This window comes from Triticum aestivum, chromosome 1D, assembly GCF_018294505.1.
Source record: "Triticum aestivum cultivar Chinese Spring chromosome 1D, IWGSC CS RefSeq v2.1, whole genome shotgun sequence".
Lineage (NCBI taxonomy): Eukaryota > Viridiplantae > Streptophyta > Magnoliopsida > Poales > Poaceae > Triticum > Triticum aestivum.
This window is the reverse complement of record NC_057796.1, coordinates 12,266,847-12,279,883: the sequence shown is the minus strand read 5'-3', so window position 1 is coordinate 12,279,883 and position 13,037 is coordinate 12,266,847. Positions and strand designations below refer to the sequence as shown.

Sequence of the window (13,037 nt, the reverse complement as noted above, 5' to 3'; positions counted from 1 at the left end):
CGCCGCCGCCCCGCAGCTCCGCCCCGCCCGGCTCCGTCCGCCACCGCCCCGGCCGCACGCCGTCGCCGCTCCACCGCTCTCCGATGGCGCCGAAGAAGACGCCGAAGGGCAAGTCGGGCTTCTTCGGCGTGAGGCAGAAGCGCTCCGGTAACTGGGGTGTGGAGTTCTCCGACGCCGGGAGGCGTTGGTGGATCGACACGTACCCCTCCGCCCACGAGGCCGCGCGTCGGGCGGAAGCAGAGATGCTTGTGCCGCAGGGCATCAACATGAAGGAGATCACGACGAAGAAGAAGAAAACGAAGAAGTCGTCGGTTGTCGTCAGTACTGGCGAGACCGACGAGGAGGCGATGGCGAGGTTTGCTCGGGAGCATCCGGAGTACGTCCAGGCCGAGCTGGAGTACTACTGAAAGCGTGAGGCGGAGCAGAAGAAGAAGGGGCCGAAGAAGGAGGACGAGGCCGGTCCCTCGACGGTGATCCCCATCGAGTCCTCTTTCGAGGAGGACTGGGCAGACTTCTCGGACGAGGAGGAGGAGGAGGAGGAAGGGTGCAACGACCCGACGAAGGAGGAGTTCTGGGCGCAGTTCCGACGATGAGGAGTAGTTTATCTAGTAGTTTGAATATGTAGTAGTTGAAGTTCATGTATGAAACTATGTTGAATTTGATGTTTGAACTATGTTGAATGGACTAGTAGTATGTCGTTTTAAGAAATTTATACATCTTCATTTTGGACCATCTATTGGAGTTGCTCTTTTGAACCATCAATTTTGACCATCTGTTGGAGTTGAGGTTTTTTCGGAGCTCCAAAACGCACTTTTTGACGGTCCAAATTTTACATCTCCGGTTTTGGACCATCTATTGGAGATGCTCTAAGGGGGCCACGTTGCTGCTCTCTCTGCCTCCATTACAGTCTCATCTTTCCTCGCTCCGATACGGGGATGAGGATACCACACAGCAGCGCTGCAGCCTGCAGTTCCTGCCGTGCAGCACGTTTCACATTGGGTGTGGCTAGATCTCACTCGACTGAAAATTAACCAAGTCTCAGTCATGTGACATAACATTTAAAAAGAAAAAAAAAGATTTTTTTTCTTTTGTGCATGGATCTTCATGTAAAATCTCACCAATATAACATGGAATGAGTCTGAGTGACTGAGATTTAGCAATCCCGTTAGAATTCAGTACATTGTGTCATACACGCTCGTACATGTACCTCCACAGTCCACACAAAGCATATATCTATAGTTGTATACACAGGCACGCAGTTATTAACACGAGACCTCACACATCAGGCGCAACGCGCTAAAAGAAAGAACAAAAGCCACAGTGGAGGATGGTGCGCAGTTTGGGACCCGGGAATTCTACAGGACCTCGATCTTCTCTATATGGATGGGCATCGGTTCCTGTAGGATTCCCGCGTCCCACGAAACTGCAAGAACAGGGGAGCAGGAGGAGGAGGAAGACGAAGAAACGATCGATCGACGGGACGGCGGATCGATGTACATATATGCGCAGCAGGAGGCTCTACTTGTCGATCTGGCCGAGCTTGCCGAGTCCGTTGCAGTTGGCGCAGACGATCTGCGCCTGGTCCTTCCTCGCCGCGTTCGCCCGCAGCGTCGAGCCGGACTTGCGCACGAACCCGGCGCCGTCGCACTCGGGGCACCTGCACGCACGCATGTGGCAAAAGAGCATCAGCGTACCACATCATAAGCCACGCTCGATCGCGATTTGGTCCTTTTTCATTCGGCCACGTACGTGTCCTTGCGGGAGAAGAAGATGGGGAAGGCGGTGCCGACGAGCGCGACGGCCACGGCGCCGGCGATGAGGAACGTGTTGCCCTCCGCGGCCACGTCGCCCACCGCGCGGGCCACCGTCGCCATCCTGACCCCCGGCGCCGTGCTCCTCATCGACGGCAGCGGGACGGCGCTGCACGGTGCCGCGCGCCGCGGCGGCAGGAGCCCGGACGAGGGCGCGCTGCTGCTGACGGCGGCGACGGCGGGGGAGGGAGCGGCCATTGTTTGCTTGCGGGGGTTGTCGGCTGGATCTGCTGGTGAAGTGAAGCGAGGCGTACGTAGCGCTAGCCGAGTGATATGGATTGAACTGCGCGCGCGCGGCGTCGATCTGCGGCCGCACAAAGCTGAAAGCTTCTTCCTTCCCCGGAAGATAAGATGGCGACGTGCATGCCGGGATAGCCACTCCGCTCCACTGAGCTCAGATAAGGCGGGCCCGGGTTTCTGCCCGGTAGTCGGCAGGGCAGACAGTGGACTCTCACACAGAGAAAAATGCAAGGTTCAGCTGGGCAAAAAATGAACCTGTCAATGCCATGCATGCATTGATTCTGGCAAACAAATAATCAGCTGCGTGCAGCTCAAGCTGCTCAACCACATAGTAGTACCTGTGTTTTGAATTTCCGCCCAAAAAACGGATTTCGGCCATCTCGGTCTGTGGCGAAATATATCTTTAGGCCGAAAATGGTCAAAATTGTCAAATTTTGGTCAAATTTCAGTCAAATGTCGGCCTACATTTTTTTAAATAGCCAAAATTCGGCCATCTCGGCTTGGGGCGAGAAAAATCTCAAACCGAAAATCAAAACACAGAGTAGTACATACGACACTACATTTCCAGAGAATTAAAAGTTTTACCAAATGAAACCTGAATCAGAATCCCCGCAAAAAAGCTAGAAAAAAAAAAGCTGAATCGGAATCATGCAGCAAGCGCTTCAGAATCAAGAACCAAACGGAAAGACATGCAAGATTCTGAGTTTGAGAAAGCATGCATGCATGGTGGCGGCTCGGACGTGTAGTAGACGATCGAGGGGAGAAAAGATGCACCTTGGTCGTGGGACAGAACAATTAATCAGGCGATGTTTCCATGAGCTACATATATATAGAAGAATGGCAGGATAGTTTATCAGTACGCAGTTGGACTGGTATAGCTGCCGGAGCATTTCATCCGGATGATGACATTTCATTTGCCATCATGTCGTCATCTCCCCACGCTCTTCCCCTCACCAATCATGCATATGGTTAGACTTTCAAACCTTTGGTTGGCCTTTTTTTTATTTTGAGAAAATCAAAAACTTTGATAAAACCTCGTATACCAGGCTATATATGTACGTATATGCCATGTGGGGCATGAGTGTCGTGAATGAAAGTCACAAAACCGTAGCCGCACAACCCACAGACCACTCACTCTCTCCCTCGCCCAACCACATTCAGGACTCCCACAAAATTTCTCCCGCTCGGTCCACTCCGCGTCGAGATCCACGGAAGCGGTGCGTGTATTTCACCCACGGGTGCCATTTACCCGGCGTCATGGTGTGCGTGGAAAGAAATCTACACCGGGGTGCAGGTGCGCGTCGAGATCCACGGAAGTGGCTGTGGAAGCTTTCTTTTGAGACTGATGCCATGTGGGCCCAAATCCTTCGCAGCAAGTATCTACAGACAAAATCCTTGTCCCAGGTCACAGTCAGGCCAACTGACTCGTCTTTCTGAAAAGGACTGATGAAAGTCAAACAATCTCTGTTTAATAGGACAAAGGTTGTTATTGGCAACGACGCTAGTACACGCTTCTGGGAGGATACTTGGCTCGCGAGACACCCTTGGCCATTCAATATCCGTCTTTATATCGCATTGTTCAAAGACGTGAGGTGTTCGTTGCTACGGTGTTTCAATCTATCCCCCTTAATATTCAGTTCAGACGGTCGTTAGTGGGCAATCGTTGGGAAGATTGGCTCCTTCTAGTTCGGAGACTAATGGATGTACAGCTTTCTCAACAACCCGATGAATTACGCTGGAAACTGACTAGGTCTGGAGTATTCACGGTTAAATCAATGTATATTGATGTAATTAATTCGAGCTCCATTCCTACCTCCAAGCATGTTTGGGCTGTCAAAGTTTCTTTGAAAATAAAAGTGTTTATGTGGTTTGTCCATAAACAGGTTATTTTAACCAAGGATAACTTGATTAAGCGTAATTGCACAGGACCTACGAGGTGTAGCTTCTGTAATCGGGACGAGACGATCAAACATCTCTTTCTTGATTGCCCGTTTGCCAGAGTCCTTTGGCGGACGGTTCACATTGCCTTTAATATTACTCCACCGAATTCTGTCACTACGTTATTTGGGACATGGCTCACTGGGATTGAGCCTGAGTTAGCGAGACATATCCGTGTTGGAGTTTGCGCTTTGTTGTGGACTATCTGGACTTGCAGAAATGATTTGGTTTTTAACAGAACATCACGTATTCACTTTTTGCAGGTTATTTTCCGAGCCACGGCCGTGATCCGTTCATGGTCGCTACTCACTCCGATGGAGGCCAGGGAGCATTTGGTTACTGGATCTATCCGCTGGGAGATGGTAGCTCGGGATATCTTCAACCGATTTGGATGGCGGTCATGTAATAGGATAGGCAATTAGTTTACCTATCTATCTTTAGCCAGCCGGTTGTGGCGTCTTATCTTGGCTAGTTTGTGTTTCTAGCCTCTTTAGCTCTGTGTGAGCTGTCTTTTTAGTACTTTTCAGTCGGAGATTTTGGAACCTTGTTGGAACCTTTTATTCAGTTAATAAGATGGCCGTATGCATCACTCTGATGCAGAGGCCGGGGCGATCCCCCTTTTCGAAAAAAAGGTGCGGGTTTGGGTCACCAGCCCCTGCACACGACGAGGCTGTGTATCATCTACATGCGTAGATCACCTCTGTTGGATTAGGTTTTACTGCCGCAGATCTTGCCAGGACGAAGTTTCGCAACCGGTTTATTCATAAGGCTTTTTCTTTAGGGAAGTTCTTCCTGTTGGGAATCGTAGTATATTTTTAAAATTTTCCTATGCTCACCAAGATCCATCTATGGAGTATACTAGCAACGAGGGGAAAGGAGTGCATCTACATACCCTTGTAGATCGCAAGCGGAAGCGTTCCAATGAACGTGGATGACGGAGTCGTACTCGCTGTGATTCAAATCACCGATGACCGAGTGCCGAACGGACGGCACCTCCGCGTTCAACACACGTACGGTGCAGCGACGTCTCCTCCTTCTTGATCCAGCAAGGGGAAGGAGAGGTTGATGGAGATCCAGCAGCACGACGGCGTGGTGGTGGATGTAGCGGGATGTCGGCAGGGCTTCGCCGAGCTTCTGCGAGAGAGAGAGGTGTAGCAGGGGAGGAGGGAGGCGCCCAAGGCTGTTGTACTACTGCCCTCCCTCCCCCCCCCCCTTTATATAGGCCCCCTGGGAGGGGGGGCGCCGGCCAAGATCCCATCAAGGGAGGGGGCGGCGGCCAAGGGGGGAGACTTGCCCCCCAAGGCAAGTGGGGCGCCCCCCACCCTAGGGTTTCTAACCCTAGGCGCAGGGGGAAGGCCCATGGGGGGCGCCCCAGCCCACTAAGGGCTGGTTGCCCTCCCACTTCAGCCCATGGGGCCCTCCGGGATAGGTGGCCCCACCCGGTGGACCCCCGGGACCCTTCCGGTGGTCCCGGTACAATACCGATAACCCCCGAAACTTTCCCGGTGGCCGAAACTTGACTTCCTATATATAATTCTTCACCTCCGGACCATTCCGGAACTCCTCGTGACGTCCGGGATCTCATCCGGGACTCCGAACAACTTTCGGGTTTCCGCATACTCATATCTCTACAACCCTAGCGTCACCGAACCTTAAGTGTGTAGACCCTACGGGTTCGGGAGACATGCAGACATGACCGAGACGCCTCTCCGGTCAATAACCAACAGCGGGATCTGGATACCCATGTTGGTTCCCACATGTTCCACGATGATCTCATCGGATGAACCACGATGTCGAGGATTCAATCAATCCCGTATACAATTCCCTTTGTCAATCGGTACGTTACTTGCCCGAGATTCGATCGTCGGTATCCCAATACCTTGTTCAATCACGTTACCAGCAAGTCTCTTTACTCGTACCGTAATGCATGATCCCGTGACTAACTCCTTAGTCACATTGAGCTCATTATGATGATGCATTACCGAGTGGGCCCAGAGATACCTCTCCGTCATACGGAGTGACAAATCCCAGTCTCGATCCGTGCCAACCCAACAGACACTTTCGGAGATACCCGTAGTGTACCTTTATAGTCACCCAGTTACGTTGTGACGTTTGGCACACCCAAAGTACTCCTACGGTATCCGGGAGTCGCACGATCTCATGGTCTAAGGAAAAGATACTTGACATTGGAAAAGCTCTAGCAAACGAAACTACACGATCTTTTATGCTATGCTTAGGATTGGGTCTTGTCCATCACATCATTCTCCTAATGATGTGATCCCGTTATCAATGACATCTAATGTCCATAGTCAGGAAACCATGACTATCTGTTGATCAACGAGCTAGTCAACTAGAGGCTTACTAGGGACACGTTGTGGTCTATGTATTCACACATGTATTACGATTTCCGGATAATACAATTATAGCATGAACAATAGACAATTATCATGAACAAAGAAATATAATAATAACCATTTATTATTGCCTCTAGGGCATATTTCCAACAGTCTCCCACTTGCACTAGAGTCAATAATCTAGTTACATTGTGATGAATCGAACACCCATTGCGTCCTGGTGTTGATCATGTTTTGCTCTAGGGAGAGGTTTAGTCAACGGATCTGCTACATTCAGGTCCGTATGTACTTTACAAATATCTATGTCTCCATTTTGAACACTTTCACGAATGGAGTTGAAGCGACGCTTGATATGCCTGGTCTTCCAGTGAAACCTGGGCTCCTTCGCAAGGGCAATAGCTCCAGTGTTGTCACAGAAGAGAGTCATCGGGCCCGACGCATTGGGAATCACCCCTAGGTCGGTAATGAACTCCTTCATCCAGACTGCTTCCTGTGCTGCCTCCGAGGCTGCCATGTACTCCGCTTCACATGTAGATCCCGCCATGACGCTTTGCTTGCAACTGCACCAGCTTACTGCTCCTCCATTCAAAATATACACGTATCCGGTTTGTGACTTCGAGTCATCCAGATCTGTGTCGAAGCTAGCGTCGACGTAACCCTTTACGACGAGCTCTTCGTCACCTCCATAAACGAGAAACATGTCCTTAGTCCTCTTCAGGTACTTCAGGATATTCTTGACCGCTGTCCGGTATTCCATGCCGGGATTACTTTGGTACCTTCCTACCAAACTTACGGCAAGGTTTACATCAGGTCTGGTACACAGCATGGCATACATAATAGACCCTATGGCCGAGGCATAGGGGATGACACTCATCTTTTCTATATCTTCTGCCGTGGTCGGGCATTAAGCCGTGCTCAACTGCACACCTTGTAATACAGGCAAGAACCCCTTCTTGGACTGATCCATATTGAACTTCTTCAATATCTTGTCAAGGTATGTACTCTGTGAAACACCAATGAGGCGTCTCGATCTATCTCTATAGATCTTGATGCCTAATATATAAGGAGCTTCTCCAAGGTCCTTCATTGAAAAACACTTATTCAAATAGGCCTTTATACTTTCCAAGAATTCTATATCATTTCCCATCAATAGTATGTCATCCACATATAATATGAGAAATGCTACAGAGCTCCCACTCACTTTCTTGTAAACACAGGCTTCTCCATAAGTCTGTGTAAACCCAAACGCTTTGATCATCTCATCAAAGCGAATGTTCCAACTCCGAGATGCTTGCACCAGCCCATAGATTGAGCGCTGGAGCTTGCATACTTTGTTAGCATTCTTAGGATCGAAAAAACCTTCCGGCTGCATCATATACAACTCTTCCTTAAGGAAGCCGTTAAGGAATGTCGTTTTGACGTCCATCTGCCATATCTCATAATCATAGTATGCGGCAATTGCTAACATGATTCGGACAGACTTCAGCTTTGCTACGGGTGAGAAAGTCTCATCGTAGTCAACCCCTTGAACTTGTCGATAACCCTTAGCGACAAGTCGAGCCTTATAGATGGTCACATTACCATCCGCGCCTGTCTTCTTCTTAAAGATCCATTTGTTTTCTATGGCTCGCCGATCATCGGGCAAGTCAGTCAAAGTCCATACTTTGTTTTCATACATGGATCCTATCTCGGATTTCATGGCTTCCAGCCATTTGTCGGAATCCGGGCCCGCCATCGCTTCTTCATAGTTCGAAGGTTCACTGTTGTCTAACAACATGATTTCTAGGACAGGGTTGCCGTACCACTCTGGTGCGGAATGTGTCCTTGTGGACCTACGAAGTTCAGTAGTAACTTGATCCGAAGCTTCATGATCATCATCATTAACTTCCTCCCCTGTCGGTGCAGGCACCACAGGAACATTTTCCCGCGCTGCACTACTCTCCGGTTCGGAAGGGGTGACTATCACCTCATCAAGTTCCACTTTCCTCCCACTCAATTCTTTCGAGAGAAACTCCTTCTCCAGAAAGGACCCGTTCTTGGCAACGAAGATCTTGCCTTCGGATCTGAGGTAGAAGGTATACCCGATAGTTTCCTTAGGGTATCCTATGAAGACGCATTTCTCCGACTTGGGTTCGAGCTTTTCAGGTTGAAGTTTCTTGACATAAGCATCGCATCCCCAAACTTTTAGAAACAACAGCTTAGGTTTCTTCCCAAACCATAATTCATACGGTGTCGTCTCAACGGATTTCTACGGAGCCCTATTTAAAGTGAATGCGGCAGTCTCTAAAGCATAGCCCCAAAATGAGAGCGGTAAATCGGTAAGAGACATCATAGATCGCACCATATCCAATAGAGTGCGATTACGACGTTCGGACACACCGTTTCTCTGAGGTGTTCCAGGCGGCGTGAGTTGTGAAACTATTCCACATTTCCTTAAGTGTGTACCAAACTCGTGACTTAAATATTCTCCACCACGATCTGATCGTAAGAATTTCATTTTCCTGTCACGTTGATTCTCAACCTCACTCTGAAATTCCTTGAACTTTTCAAAGGTTTCAGACTTGTGTTTCATTAGGTAGACATACCCATATCTACTTAAGTCATCAGTGAGAGTGAGAACATAACGATATCCTCCGCGAGCCTCAACACTCATTGGACCGCACAAATCGGTATGTATGATTTCCAATAAGTTGGTTGCTCGCTCCATTGTTCCGGAGAACGGAGTCTTGGTCATCTTACCCATGAGGCATGGTTCGCACGTGTCAAATGATTCGTAATCAAGAGACTCCAAAAGTCCATCTGCATGGAGCTTCTTCATGCGCTTGACACCAATGTGACCAAGGCGGCAGTGCCACAAGTATGTGGGACTATCGTTATCAACTTTACATCTTTTGGTATTCACACTATGAATATGCGTAACATCACGTTCGAGATTCATCAAGAATAAACCATTAACCAGCGGGGCATGACCATAAAACATATCTCTCATATAAATAGAACAACCATTATTCTCGGATTTAAATGAGTAGCCATCTCGAATTAAACGAGATCCAGATACAATGTTCATGCTCAAAGCTGGCACTAAATAACAATTATTGAGGTTTAAAACTAATCCCGTAGGTAGATGCAGAGGTAGCGTGCCGACGGCGATCACATCGACCTTGGAACCATTCCCGACGCGCATCGTCACTTCGTCCTTCGCCAGTCTCCGTTTATTCTGTAGTTCCTGTTTTGAGTTACAAATATGAGCAACCGCACCGGTATCAAATACCCAGGAGCTACTACGAGTACTGGTAAGGTACACATCAATTACATGTATATCACATATACCTTTGGTGTTGCCGGCCTTCTTGTCCGCTAAGTATTTGGGGCAGTTCCGCTTGCAGTGACCACTTCCCTTGCAATAAAAGCACTCAGTTTCAGGCTTGGGTCCATTCTTTGACTTCTTCCCAGTAACTGGCTTACCGGGCGCGGCAACTCCCTTGCCGTCCTTCTTGAAGTTCTTCTTACCCTTGCCCTTCTTGAACTTAGTGGTTTTATTCACCATCAACACTTGATGTTCTTTTTTGATCTCCACCTCCGCTGATTTCAGCATTGAATATACCTCGGGAATGGTCTTTTCCATCCCCTGCATATTGAAGTTCATCACAAAGCTCTTGTAGCTTGGTGGAAGCGACTGAAGGATTCTGTCAATGACCGCATCATCCGGGAGATTAACTCCCAGCTGAGACAAGCGGTTGTGCAACCCAGACATTCTGAGTATATGCTCACTAACAGAACTATTCTCCTCCATTTTACAGGTGAAGAACTTGTCGGAGACTTCATATCTCTCGACCCGGGCATGAGCTTGGAAACCATTTTCAGCTCCTCGAACATCTCATATGCTCCATGTTTCTCAAAACGCTTTTGGAGACCCGGTTCTAAGCTGTAAAGCATGCCGCACTGAACGAGGGAGTAATCATCAGCACGCTGCTGCCAAGCGTTCATAACGTCTTGGTTCCTGGGATTGGTGCTTCACCTAGCGGTGCTTCTAAGACATAATCTTTCTTGGCTGCTATGAGGATGATCCTCAGGTTCCGGACCCAGTCCGTATAGTTGCTGCCATCATCTTTCAGCTTGGTTTTCTCTAGGAACGCGTTGAAATTGAGGACAACGTGGGCCATTTGATTTACAAGACATAGTCTAAAGATTTTAGACTAAGTTCATGATAATTAAGTTCATCTAATCAAATTACTCAATGAACTCCCACTCAGATAGACATCCCTCTAGTCATCTAAGTGAAACATGATCCGAGTTTAACTAGGCCGTGTCCGATCATCACGTGAGACGGACTAGTCAAGATCGGTGAACATCTCCATGTTGATCGTATCTTCTATACGACTCATGCTCGACCTTTCGGTCCTCCGTGTTCCGAGGCCTTGTCTGTACATGCTAGGCTCGTCAAGTCAACCTAAGTGTATTGCGTGTGCTCCGAGGCCATGTCTGTACATGTTAGGCTCGTCAACACCCGTTGTATTCGAACGTTAGAATCTATCACACCCGATCATCACGTGGTGCTTCGAAACAACGAACCTTCGCAACGGTGCACAGTTAGGGGAACACTTTTCTTGAAATTATCATAAGGGATCATCTTACTACCGTCGTTCTAAGCAAATAAGATGCAAAACATGATAAACATCACATGCAATCAAATAGTGACATGATATGGCCAATATCATTATGCTCCTTTGATCTCCATCTTCGGGGCACCATGATCATCTTCGTCACCGGCATGACACCATGATCTCCATCATCATGATCTCCATCATTGTGTCTTCATGAAGTCGTCACGCCAATGATTACTTCTACTTCTATGGCTAACGCGTTTAGCAACAAAGTAAAGTAATTTACATGGCATTATTCAATGACACGCAGGTCATACAAAATAATAAAGACAACTCCTATGGCTCCTGCCGGTTGTCATACTCATCGACATGCAAGTCGTGATTCCTATTACAAGAATATGATCAATCTCATACATCACATATATCATTCATCACATCTTCTGGCCATATCACATCACATAGCACTTGCTGCAAAAACAAGTTAGACGTCCTCTAATTGTTGTTGCAAGTTTTTACGTGGCTTGTATAGGTTTCTAGCAAGAACGTTTCTTACGTACGTAAAACCACAACGTGATTTGCCAATTTCTATTTACCCTTCATAAGGACCCTTTTCATCGAATCCGTTCCGACTAAAGTAGGAGAGACAGACACCCGCTAGCCACCTTATGCAACTAGTGCATGTCAGTCGGTGAAACCTGTCTCACGTAAGCGTACGTGTAAGGTCGGTCCGGGCCGCTTCATCCTACAATACCGCCGAAACAAGATACGACTAGTAGCGGCAAGAAGGATTGGCAACATCAACGCCCACAACTGCTTTGTGTTCTACTCGTGCATAGTAACTACGCATAGGCCTGACTCTGATACCACTGTTGGGAATCGTAGCATAATTTTAAAATTTTCCTACGCTCACCAAGATCCATCTATGGAGTATACTAGCAACGAGGGAGGAGTGCATCTACATACCCTTGTAGATCGCAAGCGGAAGCGTTCCAATGAACGTGGATGACGGAGTCGTACTCGCCGTGATTCAAATCACCGATGACCGAGTGCCGAACGGACGGCACCTCCGCGTTCGACACACGTACGGTGCAGCGACGTCTCCTCCTTCTTGATCCAGCAAGGGGAAGGAGAGGTTGATGGAGATCCAGCAGCACGACGGCGTGGTGGTGGATGTAGCGGGATGTCGGCAGGGCTTCGCCGAGCTTCTGCGAGAGAGAGAGAGGTGTAGCAGGGGAGGAGGGAGGCGCCCAAGGCTGTTGTACTACTGCCCTCCCTCCCCCCCCCCTTTATATAGGCCCCCTGGGAGGGGGGGCGCCGGCCAAGATCCCATCAAGGGAGGGGGCGGCGGCCAAGGGGGGAGACTTGCCCCCCAAGGCAAGTGGGGCGCCCCCCCACCCTAGGGTTTCTAACCCTAGGCGCAGGGGGAAGGCCCATGGGGGGCGCCCAAGCCCACTAAGGGCTGGTTGCCCTCCCACTTCAGCCCATGGGGCCCTCCGGGATAGGTGGCCCCACCCGGTGGACCCCCGGGACCCTTCCGGTGGTCCCGGTACAATACCGATAACCCCCGAAACTTTCCCGGTGGCCGAAACTTGACTTCCTATATATAATTCTTCACCTCCGGACCATTCCAGAACTCCTCGTGACGTCCGGGATCTCATTCGGGACTCCGAACAACTTTCGGGTTTCCGCATACTCATATCTCTACAACCCTAGCGTCACCGAACCTTAAGTGTGTAGACCCTACGGGTTCGGGAGACATGCAGACATGACCGAGACGCCTCTCCGGTCAATAACCAACAGCGGGATCTGGATACCCATGTTGGTTCCCACATGTTCCACGATGATCTCATCGGATGAACCACGATGTCGAGGATTCAATCAATCCCGTATACAATTCCCTTTGTCAATCGGTATGTTACTTGCCCGAGATTCGATCGTTGGTATCCCAATACCTTGTTCAATCTCGTTACCGGCAAGTCTCTTTACTCGTACCATAATGCATGATCCCATGACTAACTCCTTAGTCACATTGAGCTCATTATGATGATGCATTACCGAGTGGGCCCAGAGATACCTCTCCGTCATACGGA

General features: G+C 49.1%; 1 protein-coding gene across 1 annotated transcript; it reads right to left on the bottom strand.

Moving 5' to 3' along the window:
* Window positions 1–1,123: 1,123 nt before the first annotated feature.
* LOC123179941 (uncharacterized) lies at window positions 1,124–2,145 on the bottom strand. The gene is made up of 2 exons (XM_044591861.1): window positions 1,750–2,145; window positions 1,124–1,657 (listed from the first exon to the last, which is right to left on the bottom strand). Exons 1-2 carry the CDS (start codon window positions 2,007–2,009, stop codon window positions 1,519–1,521), a joined length of 399 nt encoding a protein of 132 aa, XP_044447796.1. The 5' UTR covers window positions 2,010–2,145; the 3' UTR covers window positions 1,124–1,518.
* Window positions 2,146–13,037: the final 10,892 nt, after the last annotated feature.

Coding starts and splice junctions, on each gene's coding strand:
- LOC123179941 (XM_044591861.1), bottom strand. CDS start 2,009: ATGGCCGCTCCCTCCCCCGCCGTCGCCGCCGTCAGCAGCAGCGCGCCC. Junction 1,658..1,749: donor TTCTTCTCCCGCAAGGACAC/GTACGTGGCCGA, acceptor GCGTGCGTGCAG/GTGCCCCGAGTGCGACGGCG.